This window comes from Coffea arabica, chromosome 2c (genome assembly GCF_036785885.1).
Source record: "Coffea arabica cultivar ET-39 chromosome 2c, Coffea Arabica ET-39 HiFi, whole genome shotgun sequence".
NCBI lineage: Eukaryota > Viridiplantae > Streptophyta > Magnoliopsida > Gentianales > Rubiaceae > Coffea > Coffea arabica.
The window spans coordinates 73,283,787-73,306,761 of record NC_092312.1 but is presented as its reverse complement, the minus strand read 5'-3'; the positions used below and the strand labels follow the sequence as shown (position 1 = coordinate 73,306,761).

Here is a 22,975-nt window from a genome sequence, read left to right as displayed (position 1 = left end):
TGGAGAGTTTTTTTTTTTTTTTTTTCTTTCCTTTCTTTCTTTGGGTTCAAGGCTACGTATGTGTGAATTAGATTCCGGATATTAATAGTCCAAAATATTCCAATTATCGCTTACGGTTGATTCTAGAATTTGCCACGCAATAGTTGATAGAATTTTCAAGAAACGCTACATAAATTTGGATACTATCTAATGTGATTTACTAAACATATAGATGGATGTTTAAAAAAAAAGGGTCTCTAATCTTATCCACTAGCTTATTAGTTAAAGATAATTAATTATGCTTCCTCCACTAGATAATAATGTATTCTGTGTCGACGAGATTCAATAATTAAGTACAATTAGTGAACCGACTAACCAAATACATAATCATCAAAAAAAAAAAGAAAAGGTTTTCCTTGTTAATTTAGTCGGTGAATGTGTGCGTAATATTGATTGTCTTCTCATTAATTATAAATTATAATGAAGGAATCAAAAGGTTGGCCAAGAGCAAGACCTAGCCCAAGAGTCCCATTTTGAAGACCCTGTTGCCTTTACCGCCTCTTACTTTAGACTCAACCGAAGCATTTTTCTTCATGATCCATTTTTTTTTTTTTTTGGGTTGGAGGCCCTTTTCATCTAGAATACGGGGAATTTTGCTTCGTAAGAAATTGGAAAATATTTTAAATCAGTAAAAAAAAATCCTTGATTTCATTATATAAATTTTAAAAAAAATCGTTGAAAACGTCCCTCACATTTCATTAGATGAAATTTTTTATCATTCACTTTTAAAATATCAAATTTACGTCCCTTATAAATTTAAGTTAGTAATATTTGATTCTAACCTTAGTTTTTTTTTTTTATCACTTTTTAGCCTAAAATCGTCATGTGACCCAAATGCAATCATCTTTTTATATACAAAAAAGGTTAGATTCCACTACTTTAACGGTAAAAATAAATAAAAATTGGGTCCAAACTCATTTTTTAGGAACAAAAAACTGAATATAGTTTTAGCCAGAACTTACTTTTTTATGAGCAAAAATGAATATAGATCGGATCATTTGTTTAATTGTAAATGAGATATAACATTTTTACCCCTAAAAAAAGACTATATATGGGTCACGTGATGGATTTAGAGTAAAAAGTAATTAAAAATCTAAGTCAGGACTCAATTTTATCAACTTGCTTTTATAAGAGACGTAAAATTATAATTTTAAAAGTAAAGAACGAGATCGAAATATGATCGACGTTTTAAATATATTTTTTTATATAAACTTTCAGTTAATACAAAATTTAATTCATATAAAAATCTGAAGTAAATGTAAAAGGTAAGCTGTAAAGCACTCGGGCCGTCACAACGATGCACCTCCCTGTCCACTCAAAAAACAACAAAGAAAGAAACCCCAAAACAACAACTCTGCTACACTATTTATTATGTATCAAAGGCGGTGTCGATGATTAATTCATTCATTAATTACTAATTAATGTCAGTAATAGAAAATGGGTTCTCTCTGTTTTCCATTAATTTTCCGAATCTCCTATTGGGCAGGGCATTCATTATTTCTGATTCACATCAGATTTATTCCTTTAAAACAATCCGACAAATTAGACAACTGTTTTCAAAATGAATTAGGCCGTTAATACACCCCCTGGTCCCCATACTAAAGCCTGTCACCTTTTGAAATGGACAATGCCATCTCATGATTTTCTATGACTTTCAAAAATTTTAAATTTTAATTTCTTTCCTTTTATCAATTTCAATTCTTTAATTAATTTTTTTTTTTGATAAAGGGTTCCCACTAAAAAGCTATTTACAGATCATCATCCATGTGAAGATTAGTCCCTCACACACACACATTATTGGTATTTTTATTTTCTCAAAGACTATATTATAGAAAGGAAATGTATAATGTGACTGGCTAGTTGTGGCTTCTACTTTCTACTTTGTTGAGTTTGCTTTGGAGCCCTTTTAGGTTGTTGCCAACCACATCATTCCTTTCCTTGCTTGTCCACTTCTTATTCTATACTACTACTACTACTACAAGTCTACAACTATACTCTGACTACTGAATTCACTCTAGCAGTTTCATTCCTGATTCTTGAATTTTTATCACTTCATCATCAGGAATCATCCATGGCTACTGAAACTGTTTCATCAGATCATTCTACACCAGCCCTTGAGGTAATTTTCACTAACTTCATAGTTTAGACTCTGTACGTAAGTTTAATATTCCATGTTACTTTACCTTCAAGTTTGGTTGTTTTTTTTGGGCATGCTTGTTTCAATCTTTTTGTGCTCTGGGATTTCACGGGATTTTTGTGTGCTTCATCGTTGTTTTCTTGTTATGCAGTATATATGTTCTAAGATTTTATTTTCAACAGTAAAATCTGCTAGTGTTTCATCTAGCTATTCACCAGGATTGATAAAATCTTTGACATCATCATGGTTCCAGCACTTCTTATGATATCACATGAGCAAGGTCCGGGCATGGTGTTATGAAAAATCAAGTAAAATCATTTACTCTAGATTTATGTTGTGATCAACAAAGGAAGAAAAGGAAAAAAAAAAAAAAGCAACTTGTGATGAGCCTGTGAAACTTTAAAGATCCTTCTGCAATATTTTGGGAATTCCAGTTTTCGTCAGGACTAAGAATGACCCATGATCAGAGAGAGTTCTGGTCATCGGTAACTCTTGTTTCAGATTCTCGTTTCTCCATTCCTGCTACCGATGTCCTGTCCAATAAATTTTTCAGCAGGTTCACCATGTCGATTTCAGTTGAAAATTTCCAACCTTCATCACGTTATCGGACTAAATCTTTCTGAAGATACTTTGCTTCCAGATTTCCTACTCACTTTTGCAGTTCCTTTAACTTTACTAATTAGGTTCGTTTAGGATAAGATGCTCCCCTTTTCGGAATGCAAATGATTTCCTACGCTTTCTCGGCATTTTTTTAACTTGCTTTTACTTAAATTGCAGCAAGTTGAGAAGGAAGTAAAAGAAGAGGTAGAGAAAATTGCAGAAGACGGTACTTCTCCACCCAAGGGAAATGAAGAAAAGCCAAAAGATGAGACCACCCCTGGTGAAACAGCAGTACCATTGGCTGAAACAGAGAAAAAGATGGAGGAGAAACAAAGTGAACCACTTGTAGTTGAAGAGGTCGTGAAAGCTGAGGTGGAAGAGAAGCCAAAAGCCGAGGAGCCCCCAAGTTTGCCTATTACATCAGCTGAACCGGAAGAAAAGATTGAGGATAAGCACATTGAGCCTCCTGCAATTGAAGAGATTAAGAAACCTGATGATATCCCTGCTCTGGATATTTCTTCCAAAGATAATCCGGAATTAGCAAAAGAATATGTTCCCAAAGAAGAAACTGTTAATGTTGCAGGAGTAGCGGATAACATTCTAAAACGTGAACCAGAAGGGCACTCAGGGATAAAAAATTTGGAAACGCCACAAGAAGAACCCCCAAAAGGATCCGAGGAGGAGAAGCTGGTAGAGGAGTCAAAGGAAATTGATATTCCTGCATCAGTGGTTGAAGCTGTGGAGGCACAAGAGGAGAAAGTTGAAGAGATACCAAAAGATATTGATATCCCTGAATCAGTGAGTGGCGCTACTAAAACAATAGCTGAGGAAGTGACGGAGTTGCCAGAGAAAATTGATATACCTCAAGCAGCCACTGAGGCTATTGAGACTAAAGAGGAGGAAGTGAAAGAGTCACCTGAGAAAATTGACGTTCTTGAAGCAGTAAAGGAGGGTGTTGAGACTAAAGTGGAGCAAGTAGAGGAGTTACCAAAGAAAATTGATATTTCAGAGCCAGTAAATGGGGCTATTGAGACGAAAATGGAGCAAGTAGAAGAGGCAGCTGCGGCTGATGTCGTGGAAGTTTCAGCAGCAGAGCCCGGGAAAGAAGAAATTTCGATTCCAGAACCGGTAGCAGAGGACAGGCCAGAAGAAAAACCTGTAGCTACAGAACAAACTGGGAAAGAAGCTGCAACGGCTGAGCCTGAAGAGAAAATAGAGGTGGAAACAATAAAAGACAGAGAAATTTCAACTGATGAGATTGATGAAACTAAGTTGGCAGAGGGAGTAGAATCTACTGCCACTGAGAGTTCAGAACAGATTGCTTCAACCCCTGTGGCAGTTCAAGTTGAAACAGAAAATGTAGAAGTTCCTCCAACTGAAGTTGCAGAAAAGGCTGAGGACAAAGAAAAAGAATTGACTGCCAAACCTCAAAAGCAAGTGACATTGGAAGAATTGCTGGAAAAGGTTGAGGAGGAAACTGAAACCAAGGATTTGAAGACTGAAGAAAAGGAAGAGAAAAACGGTATCTCTGAGGAATCATCTCAGCTGGAAGCGAAGGAAGTTGATGCTGTTACCAGTTCTATTCCTCCTCCTGAAGATTCTAGTAAATCTGTAAAACAAATGTCTAGAGATATTGAACTTCCTGCTGAAATTGGGACCAAAATAGAAGAAACCGTGGCTTCAGCTGAAACCGAAAAGGATGCAGTAGTAGACAAAAATGTGGATGTCGAAAAAGAACCGGAGAAGGCTGAGCCTGAGACAGAAACAAAAGCAGAGGAAGCCGCAGAGGCTGTTAAAGAGACTGAAAAAACTGATGTTGCAGTTGAAGAGTCCAAAGAAGTTGGTGACTTGAAAACAACACAAGAAGCTCCTAAAGAAGAGGTTCCAGGGAAGACAACCCAAAAATCAACTAACATACTTTCTAAGGTGAAGCATTCTCTTGTTAAGGCAAAGAAAGCAATCATTGGAAAATCACCAGCAAAAACACCAGCGGCACCACCCCCTGAAACAAAAGAGGAGGTTAAAAGCTGAGTAATGTCCTGGCTACTATAGAGATCAAGTTAAAGAAACAATATAGAGACCAAGGAAGGGGTAATTTTATTGAGGGTGTGATATATTTTGTTTTCCAGATTGGTTTGCCTGCATTAGTGGATTTTTTTGCTACCGTGGTATGATACCGCTTTGCTACATACCAAATAGTAGGAAGATTGTATTTTTGGTTTCTTTTGCTTTTCTTCTCTTTTCCTACCTGTTCATTGAGTTGTGTGTATTTGCACCATTGTGGGTGAATTTGATTGTATTCAGTTTGTTGAGGGAGCGTATAGATTTGTTACATTGTGAATATTATTTTACTCATCAAAGCTGTCATTAGTGTTTTTTAGTGTTTATCTGCTTCTTGTTTCAAGAAACCAGAATATGTTATTTTGCTTGAGGAGCTTTGTTGCTACCTATTGTCATGTATTGGCTGACAGGGAAATTTTATCTGCTTCAGTAACTGCCTGAAGCAGTCCACATCCTTCTTGGCTCTTAAGATTTAATCAAATAGCTCTTTGTTGCTCCTGTCAATATCATCAGGTTTGTCAAGACTTGCTAACCGGAACAAAGAAAAGGTAGGAATTCCTGCTCCATGGTGTTTTTTATACAAAGAACATTGGCTAGTAGTAGACATGATTCTAGACTTTCTGCAGCAGTTGATGATATTTGTGCATGCCAAAACATGCAAGATTTTTCCATCTAGAAATACCAGTTTGACAAGGCACTTGTTGCTTTTAAGCTAGGGTTCTTTTGGCCTTAGCCAAGATGTGGCCACAGGCCAAGCAGATATTTCACAAGACTAGCTGTTTGCATAGCAATTGTATTCCTTTACTTTCAGAAAAGCAGAGCTGGGCAGCTCCATATGGAGGATACACAGAAACGGTCCAAAAGTAGTAGGGACAAATGACTGATGCCATATTACTCCATTACATAACAATGACAGATGATATACATCATTATCACCCAGGAATCTTTTCAAAGCAAGAGGCATTATTATCATTGACACAAGTCTTCTCTAAAGCTGGGCAAAATTATTCATGAAACTCCAAGGTTTGGAAAAATTACACTGACCTTTCTACCTCTGTGGAGGTAATTAATCAAGAGCAAGAAAGGGAGATTGGATTGTTTGCAACAGTTGCTAAAAGATGAGGATTCTAGAGAAGCCACTTAGGGTGCATACATCTAAATACGTGGTTGAGATTTTTATTTAATGTTGGAAATTAATTCGTGTAGAACTTTTTGAATTCAACATGTTTGATAATGAAAATGGCTTATCACTTAATATATTAAGCACCGTTTAATTTGTATGCATAATTTTAAGTGAAAATTTTTTATTGAATTGACAACACATACTACATCTCTCGCACACATAGCGCGCTCTCAAATATACTTTCACACAAAATACACATTTTTTCTCTTTTTATTCTACACTTACACTCTCACACACAAATATATACTATTCGAAACTATCTCTCGGATATTTCATTATTTACTCCTGCGTACTTTTTCTCTCTCTCCAAGCACACAAATACAGACGCTTTTTAGGTATAAAATTATAATTATCAATTTAGCTACTTAATACTTTCAACGCTAAATCTTTAGATTTCAGATTTAACTTTTATCAAACGAGTTTTTATCTCTAAATTTTTCGCTTTGTTCTTTTATTTTCTTTAACACTGATATACTCGTTATGTCTAGGGCTTTGTAAATCCTATATTTTTTGCAAATCTGATCTACGTTTAATGTAATGTGAAAGTGATTCAATGCTTGTGGCTTAAAAAAAAAAATTTTTTTTTTTTTTTTAACTAAAGGTGATTGATTAATTGTAGTTCAACAAATTCCTGGATACATTTTTGCTAGTGGACCATACCATACCTCAAAGGGATAATTCCGACTATCAAGTTAAAACAAATAAACTATTCACTATCGACATCACACGAGGAGGATTACTTTTTTTTTTCTTTTTTTTTTTGGTCAAAAGGTCATCATATACGAGGAGGATTACAGGCACTAGCAATTCAGATTCATGTCAAATCAAGAAGAGAGCGATGAATTGCCGGCCGTCAAGAGAAGAAGTTCCCAGACTCCACAGCTGTTGCTCCTTTATTACTTACGTGGCTTGCCAAGTTTTCAGTTTTACCCAAAGTATAATGCCACATAACCGTAGACTCACGCATCATGCCACATAAAAAAAAATTGTAGAAAGTACTCGTTGATTGATACTTTGGGTGATGGGCGGAAGACGGAAGAGGGACAGGAACGGTTGCATCCTCGCAATTCACGATCAAGATTTGACCGAAAAAAATTATACGGTTCAAATCTCATATTATATCTTATTTTTTTAACAATATATATAAGACTCATAAAATTTTTATTTTTAAATTACACGTTGTGAAAAGTAAGTTACATCACGTGCAAGCAGAATTGCACGGCGTGCAAAATACATTGCCCCTGATCGGCCAGTGAGAACTTGACTAAAACATTTTGAGATCTGTAATTTATGCTCAAAAGTTACAGAGAGTGAAAATTTCTGAAACGCACATTTAGTGTTGAAATGTACAGACAACAATAAAGCTTGATTCGACAAAAACTGGTAATGTTAGCATATTAAATCAACGCTCAAAAAATAGAAATTTTCGTATTATTATTTAGCAGTATTTTAATTAAGTTAAAATTTTAGTAATTCTATCCGAATCAAGTTATGATAGTTTTATTATTAGGAAATCAGTGTTTTACTTCTAGAAAATTTCTTATGATTGTAAAGTTTATTTACCAAGTCATCTAATCCATAAATAGGAAATTTTATAATTGCTGTCAGTTGAAAAGAGAGATATTTGATAGCTATATTATTATGGCGAGTAATTATTAAATTATTGTTGGTATCATTCTTCTTCTACAATACATATTTGTATGTGTGTTTGTAAATTGCCTCTCTATATATGTTGAATTTTTTGAAGTTTATCTCTCATAAATTTTTGGCGAATTTCTTTCTTTCTTTTTTTGGGAATGTACAGGTAACATGTCCAATAACCATTTTCATTGCATTTCTCAAGATCAAAACCAGCTGCTCTTGCAGCAGAGTTTACGTTAAAAAAAAGTGAACATATGAAGCAAAAAGTCCTCTTCAAAACAAAAACCTGTGCAGCTTGTAATATACAGTCCTAATATTAAAAATCAGGTAAGTCAATAACGTAAAACGATTCTTTGGTGTCTACAACTTGGCAGAACCCTCGTCTTCATACAAGTCACCAATGACTCTTTCTCAGGACAGAAATGGCACTAACTGGAAGAATTCCATGTGGCTGCTGGAACCTTAGTTATCACTGTTAATCACTCCTTGCACATCCCATTACTCCCTGCACATGAAACGGGGTGTTTTTAGCCTCATTATCCAATGATTTTAGAGAAGAACTTCAGTTCACAGACATGGCTTGTCGCATAAACATCTGGAGGGAAGAAAGAGATGAGAGGCAGGGGGGCATCTGTATCCAGAATACCAGTTGTTAAGTCATAAGAAAATGATATACTCACCCTTTTCTTTGTCACATACGAGATCAGTCGTACTGGCCATGTTAACGGAGGCCGCAGCACAAACATCAGGTGCCTGATCATCCTTTGAAGTCATGGCAGACTGATCAAATTCCTTACTTGTCGCCTGCAGCTGACGAGATAAGAGAGTTGATGAATAGGCGCAACGGATGCTAATCAAATCAGCTAGAAAGCTGATCAACAGTCTATCCAGATTCTGAACAAACATAGAACTTGAACTTTTTTTTTTTCTTTTTTGGAAAAAAAAACTCAAATCAGAAGTTCTGACTGAAAGAGATAAGGAAGAACAAAGCAGAAGGAATGAATGAGACTTAAAGAGTGAATAATTATTTGAAAAATGAAAAGATCGGTTTTGCTTCGAAAAGAAATTAACAAGAAGTATGAAGTTTGCCTCTGAAATTGCCAGGAAAAAAGAAAGAAGAAAATCAAGCACAAACAAATAAATTTACAAAGGACAAAAGGGGGGAATAGAAAAGAAATCTAGAAATCGATGAATACATGGATCGGGAATTGTCGTCCTAGTTATGCTCTGCAACTATCAAGCAGACAAAATCTCACCCATTCCTCTAATAATAGCATAAAGCTACATGGATCAACATTTCTGCTTGATGAGGAAGCAAACAATCATGTACACATCAAAATGCAATCTTGTTCTGAGGTATATCAAGATTCAGTCCTTCATAATTTATAAGAGCAAAAAGAATACAACTTCCCGAAGTCTACCCTTCGTTATATCTAATTGATACTTAATGACCAGATAAAAGGAATAGAAAAACCACACATGATAGATACATCAGATGTTGTCATGCCAAGGACAAAGAAAAAAATCATATTGCAAATATCAAGCTAAATACAAGTTTTCAATCACATTATTGACAAGAACCAAGTCATCAGATTCAGGTCTACGGTCAAGTGTCCCAAAACCAGACTACCTCTTTCCTCTCTCAAGGGCACAGAAGAACAAAAAATGAAACACAAAAGCTTGTTTTCCATATTGATCTTAGATGCCCAGCTTGTCACAGTATATCAACTAAGAATAACCACCAGCGTTCATCTTTTCCCCCTTGATGTGCTTGACTAGAATTTTTTATTAGTCAAAAAAAATTTTAATTTTGGAAAAGTAATTGTCAGTCCTTAAGGATTATCGGAGATTTTACAGGAACCAACCAACAATAACCGGAATATTCTTGGATAATATGCCATTCTTGCCTTAAATCTGGTATAATGAACTAAAAGCTGGATACCATCTGACTGAGATTATCTTCTCATATTCAAGTGCAACAGACAGCATGAAACCAGAAGTTGCAAATGTAGCTCCATAGCTTATAACCAAGTATAAACTTGGGCAATGACTTCAAAGTCTGAACTCAGAGATCAACATTTACCCTAACAATCAGCTGAATGAAATTTAATCAAAGAAAAATTGTAACTCGCACATATGAGCAGGCAGGACAGTAATTAAAAAAGGCACTAAAGAAAACAGAGAACAGAGGAACGATAACAATTGATCTGCATCCAATTACTTCCGCCTCATCCTGAAGTTAAGAGTCAATCTGTGATTCAACTCTTTACGAGCAGCAAAGTTGTACCAACATACACAGCGAACTTTCCATTATTGCCTCTAGAGAAGAGCTACTAGCTCTATGTCTGACTTGTTTTAACTCCTAAGAAATGCATCTAGAATTCAGACAAGGCATTAACTGGTTGGCCCATTTAGTCAACAAGGCAAATTCTGAAATGATTCCATACTTTTCAAAGATGAATTGAGGTTATATTTCACCACAAGAATGTAAAAGGAACAACACTTGTTCTCCTTCAAATGAAATCTATGTTGAAAACAAGGATACCACCTCTAAAGCATGATTACAATTGGGAAATCCCAAAAACAAAAGAATGATTATAGCAATAGGAGGTGGAGTATTAGTCTAATGAAATCATAAATATTGATAAACAAATCCCCCACAACTACCTAGCAAAATGTAAATTCACCAGGAAAGAAAAAGGAAAAGAACTTGCAAGGAAAGCAATGAGAGCAAAAGCAGTAAATTGCTATCTTTGCTCAAAAACTTTGAAGCTGCAGTTACTACAGGGATTGGTGAGGCAAATTTATAAGAAAGAATCTCTCCTTTGATTACGAGTGCAAACAAGCTAACTCATGCATAAACCACAAACCTGACTAGATGTCTGGCTTATTGAGCTGCCAGTATCAGTTTTATGATTTAGCTGTGAATTTTTATTCTGCACTTCAACAACAGAATTTAAAGTTGGAGATGCATTTGAAGCTTCAACATGAATTCCCATTCTTGAGGTATCCACACCCACAGCTGAACTTATGGGAGCTTGCCCCACCAAAGGAACTAAGGGAGCTCTTGGGATTGACATAGGACCTCCTTGACCAGGATGCCCAAACACCTGAAGGTTTGATCCAGCTAAGCCTTGGAAACCAGAAGACCCAGAAATAGTTGGAGAAGGGAAATGTGCTCCTTGCATGGGCGGTACAGGAAATATTGGAAATCGTGGAGATCCAGAATTCAAGTCTAGCATTCCCATCCCATAACCCATTCCCAAGCCCATTCCACCAGCCATGGGAGGAAAATGTGGTACATGAGCAGGGTGCATGTGTTGTAATCCGGTTGGAAACATCATTGGAGGCATGCACAGTCCAGCTCCCATTGACATCACCTGGATAAAGAAGAGAAAAGTAAGCACTATAATTATTTCAAGGATGTTATTAGAAATTCAAAAAGAAGAAACAACAAAACAAATCATCCAACATCTTCACCACTGAAACGGCCAGGTTTCATAGATTTTAGCCTTTGTATGGACATGACTCCTTGCATAAATGCCACCCGGAATAACACTAAAAAGTACTTTTTTGGGAAGGAAAACAAAAAGAAAAAGAGCCAGCTTGTGCATATAGTTCCAAAGGTTTAGCACCTATCTATCCTTTCATGAACCCATACATGGTAGGCCCAACCAGGTGTATCTTCAATTTCATCATGTAGCTTCCTTTAGCCTTCTCCCACACAAAACTTCTCCAAGAAAATAAAGTGAAATAAATAAGCTAGCCTAGAAACATAGACAATTAGAATAAACTAGCAGCAGCAATTTTTAGTTATGCAAGGTCTATTATACACTTTAGACTTCTATGCCGGAGGGATAAATGTAGAACACAACAGAAAATAAACCACCGAAATAATAGTAGAAATAAAGTCATAAAGGACCCTATTTCACCTTACCTGTACTTGAAGTTGAAGAGTCTTTAAGTACTCAATGGCTTCATCAAGCATCGAAGCTTTGTCAGCCTAGAAAATGAAGATAGGCATCCCAAAAAAATTATACACAAGAAACAAAGAACAGAAAATTCTTATTTAATTGAAACTTGGAGTTCTAATCTGAATCACTAAGATTTGCAAACCAGTTTCAGTTCAATAGCAACATGGTGAGACTGGAAAAGGAAACTAACATCTAGCAATCAGAAAAGCATTAAGTGAGCTCATAATATCCTAAGGCTCACATTAAAGCTTCTATTTTTCTATAAATGCGAAGTATACACAGTATGCTAAAATCAAGTAAAAACATTTCTTGACGACATACTTCGAGTCATAGGACAGAATGTTGGGTAATGTAGATCTTATTCATATATCGTCATATACTCCATACATATATATCTTCCAAAAGAGGTATACACATGACAGATGCACACAAAGTTTTTTAAAATAAGAATACAGTGCTCTTTACACATTGAATCAAAAGTTATCTCTGTTGGTTCTTATCTGCAAGTGATTATGTACTGAGCTGTTAGCAGCATCAGACAGATAGTGAGCATATAAGCAAGAGTTTATATCTATAATTACCTTATTGCAGTTGGGTATAAGTTCTTGCAATGCACGCATCTTCTCATTAATCCTATCTCTTCGTCTCTGTTTGCAATTATCAATAAAGGGATTAATAAGTGAGACACACCAAAATGAAGTCATTTTTATCAGAAATTTGTTTTCCTCACCCTCTCAGACAGATTATGCACTTCCGCAGCTCGGCTTCTCTTTGAACCAGAAACACCCCGAGCATGAGCTACTTTTTTTATACCCACAGATTCTTCTTCAATGTCCTGCATGTCAGGTGTTTAATTTCACTATACTAATCACTAGGGAGTAAATCAGTAAGCGTTTACAAATTAGTTGGTCAGTGTTATGTCTTACTTCACTTCGTGATTCAGACTCTTCGTTATCACAATGTTTTCTCTTCAGTGTATGCATCTGATCGTTTGAAGCTCCCTCGCCACTATTTGCAGAGCACACAGAGGAAGCAGCAACAACAGGTTCCACAGGATTCTCACCGTCTTTCACTTCTTTAGTGATGCTAGAACTAATTATCGGGCTCGAGGACTTATCATTCTTAATGGAATCATCCCAGTGCAAATTATCAGGTCGTTGAGCACTGCATGACTCCTCAGGTGGCTTATCAAATGATGGTCTTGAATCTACCTTGGTCGAGACCAATTTAGGTTGGCTATGGACACAAATATCCTTCTGGGAGTTACTAGATGGCTTATGTGTAGATTTGACAGGACTAGTACTACTCACTGCAGAGACCTTTTCAATACCCGATGAACAGGAAGCAGCTACGCCATCAGTTCTCTCAAGATTAGCTCTAACAAGAGCAGCTGGTCTTGAAAAATGGGTAAAATTCAAAAAATTGGATGCCACTTTTTGATTCTGCATCTTCATGCTAACCAAACCACCTGAGGAAGCTTGACCTTGAACTGTATCTCCAAAAAATGTAACTGGATTGTTGCTTGTGGTATTCATAACTACACTTGAAACTCCTGATCCTGCGGGGGCAACAGATAATTGGCATTGCTGTGATGAGTATGGACTCAACAAACCTGTCCTTGAAGAAGAAACCTTTGATGCATTCCTTGCCTCTATATCTAAACCATTATGCACCGGAACTGTATATGAATGCTGGGGCACTTGATTGCAGCTCCCCTTGACCACTGATCCGAAGCTGTTAAGGGTGGATGGCTCATTACCAGTTACACCAGATATTTCTGGCAAGATTTCAGAGCAAAAATCTGATCTAAAACCATCATCTACAGGATAATTCAACCACGGCCCCATCTCATCTTCTTGATTCAAATAAGTCTCTCCTGATCGCACTGATGGCATAGCATCATTCAAGGTAGACCCAATCTCAACAAACTTCCCAACTTTTGAAGTGCTGACATTTCCAGTGAACCTATCTCGAATTCCAGGCTCCTGTGATGGAAAATCATTCAAATTAGGGCTCTTCTTAACCCTGTTAGACTGACCCTGCATCAAAATCTGACCATTTTCCCACAGTAGCTCAACAAGATCATTTTCAGTTCTGCAACCATATACGCCAATATCATACAACATGTAACAAACAATACACAGAAGAAAGGGAAAGAAATCATCAATTTGTTTCAAACACAAAAGTATTCAACCTAGAAACAAAAACAATAAGATGTAATAGTGGATCATTTTCCTAAATAAAATGAAAGTCTGCTTACGCTGGAGATAGATCTGCAGGAGATGCAGTTTTCGGTTGGGCAGATTCAAGCTTTCCTCTGGCCATTCTCAGGAACTCAGAGAGGGGCATGGTGAAAAAACAACAGAACTCCCACTCAGAAATGCAAGAAATTCATTAACTTGGACAAACTGGAACACCTGCACACCCTTGATCTTGTCAGAGAACTAAAATCCCCAGAACAAAAGAACCCCTTTTGAAACACAAAAAGTGTAAACATAAAGCACTTCAGCAAAGCTCAACCGACATTAAAATGGAACACATAAATCCAAATAGCACGACATCAACAAATGACGTTACCCCACTACTACAAGACAATTTTAGTTGCATATAAGCAGATAAATCCAATATACAAGATACATATACGAGTGTTTAAAACACCAGAAAAATCACAAGCTTACATAAATTACATGTGGTTTATACTAATGTCTCGATCAATAAAAGTATATAAAAATCCAGAAACAGCATTAAAAATATATTAACCAGTCAAACCAATTCTTTAATGGAAGCATAAGCTACTTGATAACCAACTATTTGAGCTTCTTTACCATAAAAAATTCAATCTTTTAATTGAAACTCAATCATTAGAAGATAAAACCACACGAGATTGCTAAATTAATTAACAACCCTCAATTCTTTATCAGTTAAAGGGAACCAAGTAGCACTAATCTTAAAGAAAAAAGAAGAAAGAAGAAAAAACCCACCTCTTAAAAATGAACTAAGTCCAAGCCTCACTCACCTCACCAATCTCCAAGAAGGGGAGGATTTTCAGAACCCATTAGTCCAATCAAAATCATTAACGAGATTTCAACTTTATTATTAAACAAAGTCTTAAAAATCTCGAAAGATTTTCACATCCACTAATGAGCTGTGATAATTCTCTTGAACCCACCAATATTTTGTAATCCACATGCCTTCAAATAGCTTCCCAAAAAGTACAGTCTTTACACGCCCCACTTGGTTTTGAGCTCCAAGGACAAAAGAACGTACTTGCTGAATACTAAAATAATATGTTATATACTACATTAAGCGGAGATTGATACAGAAAGAGAAACAGAGGATTCAGAGGGCTCGTAGAAGTCGGCGAAAGGCATGGGTATTTTGACGCTGGCCGAAGGAAGAAGCAACACAAAAATGCAAGTAAAGAGTAGAAACAGTAACAGTACGAATGAAGAAACAGCTCAAGGCTTTGCCTTTTCTATATTTTTCCTGCTCTACAAAACAATGAACAATTGGTCATTTTTTAACCATAGTTAGTAAAAGCACCTGGAAAACTCAACCGTTGTTAAAAGCTCCTTATCAAGTTTTTTTTCCCTTTTTTTTTTTTTGGCTTTGTTATTGGCTGTGTCTTGATAATCTCAAAACTAATCACCTCCCAACTTGGTTAAAAGCTCACAACTCTTTGAACTTGTGCCTGGTTGCATTTCTTAAATTTGATTTTGTTACCTACTCAACTCTCATAGCTCTTGTGGAATCTCCAACTAAATTGCTTCCTCAACTTAACAGCAATCTCATAAATTTTGATTTTTTTGACCTTTCAATATCCGCCACACGCCTTATAATTCTCAACTAAGGATGCGGGTATTATTCATAAGTTAAATAGCCAAATCAATCAATAGAAAATCATCTATAGATATGTAAATATTTGAATGTAATATTTTTAACATGTGATTCTCGACATAACTCATATCTATAAATTCATCTACGCGTATCGTCCATAAATTAATAGCCAAATCATCTATAGATGCGTAAATATTTGAATGTAATATTTTCATCACGCACGTAGTTCTCGACTTAGCTCTTATGTATAAATCCATATTAGCAATAACGCGATAGTATGCATTTGTTACAAAATTGTACGTATTATTTTTAAAGAGTTGCTTACAATCTTTTCAAAAGGTAACTCAAAGTAACTGTATAATATCTTCCAATCGAGGTGCCTGATAGCCATTTTGCACTGGAGTGCTTTCTGTTTCCCAAGCAAGAAAGAAAAGAAATCATTTAATAAAAGTACTATAGTGCTTTATGTCGTCGTACATGAGCTAAATTTTGTATAGGTCAATGCGGGCACCACAAACATACATGTTTAGACTTAATGGGTGATTATGACTTCTCAATATTCATTATCCTTTCTCTAAAAGAGCAAACCACCTTTTTTTTAATTTGTTTTGTTGGTTCTGGTTGGCCTTTTCATTCATGTTTAATCGAGAACCCATAGTTTCAGAATGGTTTCAAATCAACGTTTCTGGACCATCAATATTGGTTTTGTGGAAATGTGACATGGCCATATTCGTGTCAATTTTTGGATGCCCTGCCCAGCTTTTGTAGTTCTGTCAAGAAATGACATAATTTGGGATTCAATAAAAACTTGACATAATTAGCTGATTGTCCGGTTTTATGTGACATTAACCATCCGACAGTACTCTTTCTTTGCGGAGATATCACATAATATGGTGGTAAAAACAAAAGATTTCAGGTTGCATCGGTTGAGAAGATGATGGTGATTTGATTTTCTAACCATCGGCGAGCAGTTGAACAGTTGAAAATATTGCCCTTACAAAAATATTTCAATTGTATTACTCCAAGTTTGTTTTTGATTGATTGAGACATTCTTGGTTCGACTGCGCTCATGATTTTTATTTTCTTAAAATTAAAATTTGAAATTTGAATTCATTAAACTATTGAATTATAAATACTGAAGTGTTAACATTTGAGTGCATTCTACATTTGTATTAAGTGATAAGTGAACAGTTTATCACTTTTTTTTTTAAATAAGCATTGCTTACACAATTCAGACCTACTTAATTAAAATTAATTAATGTACTATTTTTTGTCATCAAACACGAATATGCTAATATCTGAATCCATTAAATTTAAATATTGAATTGGATTATCAAGCCTGACCTTAAAGTATCTCTTAGATAAACGGAAAATAATAATTTAAAAAGAAGAAGAAGAAGAAGAAGAAGAAATTCTAGTTCATTTAGTCGAAGGTTTTAATGGATTGTGTAGCTTCTAATTTATGCTCCTTTAGCTTTACAACTTGAGCCCTAAACTTGGATAAGAAAAGAAACACTCTACTACTATAAAATTGATTATCACGTACGGCTTGGATTAGAAATAGAAAGCAATAATGTTTGTAGGAACGAGTCAGCAAAAATTGTTTTTTTCTCTTTTTTTCTTTGTTGTTATTCAAGGAATTTAGTGTATCTTATCCTAGATCTTTGATCCACATTTGGCACAATAACACCATTATGACATCTGGAAAATGAGAATAAAATATTGTGCCAATATCTCTTTAATTATACGTGGGACTACATGTTCTTATCCTCTTTGATCTCCTCTCTTGTATTAAATTAAGCTTTTAACCAAAAAAGATTAGGTTTTTGTGGGACAAGTCTAGTCATTGATTTGCTCATGATGGGTTTTTATGATTCTTCTTTCCCTCAGATATTGGGCACACTCTATTTGAGCATCATTCATCAAGGCAGCAAACATTTCTTTGGATACAATATATAATGTCCGAACAATAGAAATATTGGTGTGAATATTTTTTTTCTCATCTTTTAAATTTTATCCTTATAAAAATTAATTGTAGCCCTAATCACCTAATCACATTCTGCCAATATAATTACTCATAGCCACTCTAAGTATTATAACTACTAAATTACTATAATCATATAAACTAAAGTTTTTTCGTGAAAATTTTACATAAATTTTTTGTATGTAACAAACAAAATTTGTACGAAATTGATTCATTTTAATTATTCCCTGATTGTACACACTTGAACACTAGTGTGTGTGTGTGTGTATATATATATAACAGTTTATATATGCAAAATTAATTACAGACTGCGTCACTAATACTTCTCCAAACATTAGTTAATCTCGTATTAGTCTAAAACAAGATTTAGAAGTATGGAGCACAAACTTTTAAATTTCACGACCCTTTACACATGTTCTATTAGTAGATTTCCAAGATCCAGTCAGCCGGTGCATAGTATGCCTAAAAGTATTTGTTTCTAGTGACTTTTATAATTTTGTGTTGGAGAAGGAAACAAGTAACAAAAGATGCAATCATTTTCGACAAATTGTTACCATATAAACCCACACAATCATATTAAAGAAAAAAAAAAAGAGTCAAGAACAACTTTAATTAAGCTGACTAAACCGTCATAACTGCTCTTTGTCAAAAAAATGCTTAGCAAAACATCCTTAAACGAGCCATAAGCGGCTTTTAATAGACAACATTATTCATTTAAAAGTGATTACGGACAAATAATATCACTGCCTTTTGCTTTTTTGGATGTTCGTAGGGCCCAAAGAAGTCATCTAATTACTTAATTAATGTGGAAAATGATTGAAGATGGATAAGGTATAGTATTTGACAGACTAGTTTTCAAATGCTATGAGATACCTAATACTAAGAATTGTAGAAGTCATTAGTTTGGTTATGGCTATAGATTTGGACAGTTTAGAGATTCATAATTAAAGTGCCTAGATCCTCCTCCGTCGTTTATATAGTTGGCACAAGAAGCTAACAAAGAGGATTTGTCTTCTCCTAATTTTCCCCTTTTTAATATTACAAAACCACCATTTCTAAATGAAGAGACCAATTCAGAACCTAGATGTGAACTTTTGCTGGCCTGCACTCAACTGATTTTGATTTTTTTAAAAAGCCAAAATCAGAACTTGAAAAGCAAGTATTGTGTAACTTCTGATTTTAGATCTAGAAAAAGCTGAAAATTGAAAGAAAAAGTAGTTTAAAATATCTCATAATTAATTTTCTAAAATCAGAAGCTAAAAGTAGGTCCAAAAAATTAGTGAAAAACAAGGCTCGAGTTACTATAAATTTCTTGTTCATGCATGAAAAAGGAATACTTATCAAATTTTTGGACCATTGATCAAGCTCACTTGTTTGAACTCCATTATTTATCTCTTAGGTCTTGCTACTTGCCCCCTTGAGTTGGAACTTTCCTAAACAACTGATTATTGCTTCACTAATTAAGGGGAGAGATAGAGAGAAATTACTCTTCACTCTTCTCTCTTCTCTTCTAAAAGGATGAAAGACGCAAAAGTTTGACTTAATTACCAATAACGTTGATGAGACGATTCTAAAATTTTTTATTCGACTTTCAAACTCTCGAGATTTAAAGTCCCCTTAAAAAATATACTCCCTCCGTCCCACTTTGATAGTCTTGTTTTCCTTTTTCATCTGTCCCAAATTGTAGTCCACTTTCTCATTAAGAAATATAGTAATCTTTCAAATTATCTAAAATACCCTTATTAAATATCTTGTTATTAAATACTAACCCACTACATTGAATACATTGAGTTTTTCCAATACTGTAACTGATATTAATTGGCACTCTTCGTGATTAGCATAAGGGTATTTTAGAAAATTATTAATCTAAATTTATGTTTCCAACCAAATTAATTACACTTTCTTAATCTGTGTGAAAAAAAAAAATCAAGACTAACAAAACGGTACGGAGGGAGTAATAAACAGTAGCTGCATGCCTACTGTCTACGAGTACTCTTTCGAACATGTTCAGTCGATCCTTCTTCGAGGCCTCAATATTCCGTTCAACCCCTGTCATAATGAACTGGAATTACTCACTCTTGGCTCCACTCATGTATTGTACTGGAATGAGATTGATGTCACTGGGCTTTTAGTTCTAGCAAATAACGGTCGGACACGACTCGAAAAAACTGAAGCTACGTATCCAATGGAATTGGAGATGTCCACCTGGACCCTGCCTTGAGCAAGCAAGTGATTTGGTGGAATCTAAGAGGACCCCTCCCCACTCTCCGGTCCATGCATCATGTGGAGCAGCTGTTTGCAGCGCAAGCCGGAGGTGGCCCTTAATTTGGCTCCATTTCCTCGTCCTCATCCCAAAATCCCTGGAAAATGTTTCAGGGTTCTTTTGACTTTTACATCAATATCAAGATCAAACAATCTGGATGTGGGGAAAAAGATTGGCTAAAGTGAAGAGGTCAGGTGTGGGATTTCACGTGCAACTGGGCAATCCCCGTGGCTTCTTTGCTTCTGTGTCTCGTTCAGTCCCTTGTCTATCACCACCATGCATCATGACCCCTTTGTTTGAGCTTGGGCTTCGTCAAATGAATATCTGTACTTCTTTCTGGATTCTCTTCGTACTGATCGATGAGAATTCATACATTTGTTTTGACTTATGCCTGCACATATAGTATCCTGGCTATTCCTACCTGCTTAGTTTGGTTGGTTGTTTGGCAATAATCCATGAAAGTTGGAAACCAGCCATGCACGGAGGAGGAAAAGTCAAGCCAGAGATTTTGTTTTTACTTTTCTTCCCCCTTCGTTTTCAAGGGATATATCATATATAGAGAAAGTAAAAGGACTATCTAGAACTAAATGAGCATTAAAATTCCAGTTTGTCCTTATAAAAGAAAGAAAAGCAGTGTACTTCCGCATTAAGTAAAAGAACTACTGTAAAGAAAGAAAAAGAAAAAAAGCAATAAAGGGCCGACCTAAATTAAGTTGTCTTAAGGTATCTTGCTGCTTCTACTTGTCTTTGCTCTTTTGCTCCCCTCCACGAGGATGTTTCTATTTTTCAAATTTTTCCTCTTTAAAATTGGGATTTTTCTGTTGCTTTTTGGCAGGAAAGTTGAAGATTGGGTGGCCATGTAAATATTGGCTCAGTCCTCCTCTAATTTTACCCGCAAGTAAATTCCTACCTAAGCATAAGACCCAGCCTTTAGCAGTCATCTGCATAATCTTCTGCAGCTTTTATGTTAGAAGAGAAATACCCCCGTGAGGTCTACAGGAGCCAACTAGTCCGAAAATTGCCATACCAAAAGAACACAGGCCATAGCTAAACCTGCGAATCAGCTTAAAATTTGTGGGTTTCTTTAACTGAATTTGATGCCTACACAACCAATGTTGCTCAGTCCTGATTTCAGGTGACAGGTGGTGCAAAACTCATTCGAGCGAAAATCTTGTAAAGAACAATCAACAACCTGAAAACGTGGAGAAGAGGGAACATATCGTTAGTAGTGCTTTGGAAACTGCAAGCCATCTCTAAAAATATTTTCATGTGCTGGCGGTTTTCGCTACAGTTCTGGCAATACAAGGTGGTATCGACAAGAATAAACCCATTGAAAGAATATAATAGGAGGACTGCCGCAGGGATGTGTGAAGGAAAGACAGAGGATATTGTAGATAAATCTGGTGAGCCCCCACCAGCTTGCCAGAGGTGGGACTGTCGACGTTACATTTATTAATTCCTTCTTGGCTTGGCTGCGAAGCCTTGTTAACTGCACCAAGCATGAGTCAATAGTGCTGCTATCTTTACTGCTAACAGTATCTGCATCTCATTGTCTCTGGCTTCCTTTTTTTTTTTTTTTTTTTTTTTGGGTGAAATCTCTGGCTTCCCTGCAATCTGCACATGACCACAAGAAACATCCTAACTTGACAAGACATTTTTATTGACCACATTCTAATCCTAATCCACCGTTCAAACGTGCCAGCAATGGCCTTTGCACCGTGTATAATCACCCTGAAGTCGGCTTTTACCATCTCACGCCAATACATTTGCATACATGATATAGCATTGTAATCATGGTTCAAAGTCGCGGTCACGGCCTGGATCATTCCACGTTGGTGTCGGCATATCAATTGCGGTTTCGACTAGACGCGAATTCTTGAAATTTTTAATATTCAAAAAATTGTAAAAAATATAATAATTAAAAATAATTAAAAATTAATAAAAATAATGAAAATTCGAGTTGACTCGTGATGACTCGGAGTGATTCGGTATGACTCGGCCATTTCGACCCTTCATGGTGACGTCTCAGCAAGTCAAATATCTCGGAATCGTATTGTCTCGATATCGTATCGGGAGAACCCGAAACGGTGACGACACGACTGAGTCGTCTCGGACTCGGCCGAGTCTCTGAACCATGATTATAATACATGGAGGAAAATAACTGGATATGAAACTGCTCAATTTAGGTAATCCATTCCATCTTCTATTTTATTAAGCTTCTATGTCTTTTGACACATACAGCAAGCACCAATCAATCATAGGAAGGAAGGTTCAGGCAAACGAAGTGGAAAGAGAAGTTGGTACCCCCTGCATGCCATTTTGATATAACAAAGAAACTTACTGCACTCTGAAAGGTCCCCGCCTGAATCAATTGTATTAACTCTGAATCAATTGTTGGATGACAAAATTAACTCGGCTGAAGCATCAGGTCTGCTGAGACAGTTGTCCAGATACCAAGCATCGTGACTCCGCAATGCTTTCCCAGAAATACGACATAACAGGCTCTATTCCTGAAAGCGTCACTAAAATTCTCCAGCATGTATGCCTATGAGACCTCTGTAATGTATGCTAAAAATCTGAATAGTTGTGGCGATGATCAAAATTTTTTTGATCTCTAAGAATAAAATTGTAGTTTGCTCATGTTCTTACCTATCATGTTTACAAGTTTTCTGAGGTTTTTGCTACATTTTTGTTTGAAAAGCATTCTAAACTCGTGGTTCGATTCAAAGGAGTACGTACTATTTTCCAAGGCTATCTATTAGATTGAAGGCTAGCTAGAACCACAAACAAAACTACTTTAATCAACAAAGTAAAAATCAGAGATTGAGTGGCTGAAGAAAGAAACGTCTCGTAATTGCAAAGCCACCATTCTAAATGCAATGCTTTGAGGATTTGCAATATATTCTGGTAATGATAACAAGAAAAATGAATTTGGTCCCCAAGTGCGAGGAATGCAGTGCAACCATCCATGTGAAGTAACTCTGATATTGAAAAAAAAGACAGTTAAAAAAAAATAGTAATCAAGCTAAAAACTTCTCCCTTCCCACGCCAACATAACAATAAACTGGAGAAATAAGTGGAAGAATAAACTGATATAACATCTTGAATTTAACTGCATGTTTGCGCTCCATCTATTTAATATCCAAAAGACAAGGGGAATGACAACCTTCATTGTAGTTCTTCATTCCAGTCTATCAGCAATCAAGGCAAACAAATACATTAGGAAAAAGTTTTATAAAAGAAAATCCAGAAAGCA

The 22,975-nt window shown here is 35.9% G+C and overlaps 2 protein-coding genes across 9 annotated transcripts; one reads left to right on the top strand and one right to left on the bottom strand.

Moving 5' to 3' along the window:
• Positions 1–1,965: 1,965 nt before the first annotated feature.
• LOC113727887 (uncharacterized) lies at positions 1,966–5,163 on the top strand. The gene is made up of 2 exons (XM_027252275.2): positions 1,966–2,158; positions 2,954–5,163. Exons 1-2 carry the CDS (start codon positions 2,111–2,113, stop codon positions 4,805–4,807), a joined length of 1,902 nt encoding a protein of 633 aa, XP_027108076.1. The 5' UTR covers positions 1,966–2,110; the 3' UTR covers positions 4,808–5,163.
• A 2,667-nt stretch (positions 5,164–7,830) lies between these two features.
• Positions 7,831–15,147, bottom strand: LOC113727886 (transcription factor PIF3-like). 8 transcript variants are annotated; one of them, XM_027252272.2, is made up of 9 exons: positions 14,617–15,146; positions 13,896–14,052; positions 12,562–13,729; positions 12,366–12,470; positions 12,217–12,282; positions 11,599–11,664; positions 10,532–11,041; positions 8,342–8,465; positions 7,831–8,166 (listed from the first exon to the last, which is right to left on the bottom strand). In XM_027252272.2, the coding sequence occupies exons 2-9, from the start codon at positions 13,982–13,984 to the stop codon at positions 8,141–8,143; spliced, it is 2,154 nt and encodes a 717-aa protein (XP_027108073.1). In that variant the 5' UTR covers positions 13,985–14,052; positions 14,617–15,146; the 3' UTR covers positions 7,831–8,140. The 8 variants fall into 8 exon arrangements, 4 of the variants coding, with proteins under 4 accessions (XP_027108073.1, XP_071932504.1, XP_027108072.1 ...); XM_072076403.1 differs by having other exon boundaries at positions 8,342–8,471; positions 12,562–13,620; XM_027252271.2 differs by having other exon boundaries at positions 8,342–8,471; positions 14,617–15,145.
• Positions 15,148–22,975: the final 7,828 nt, after the last annotated feature.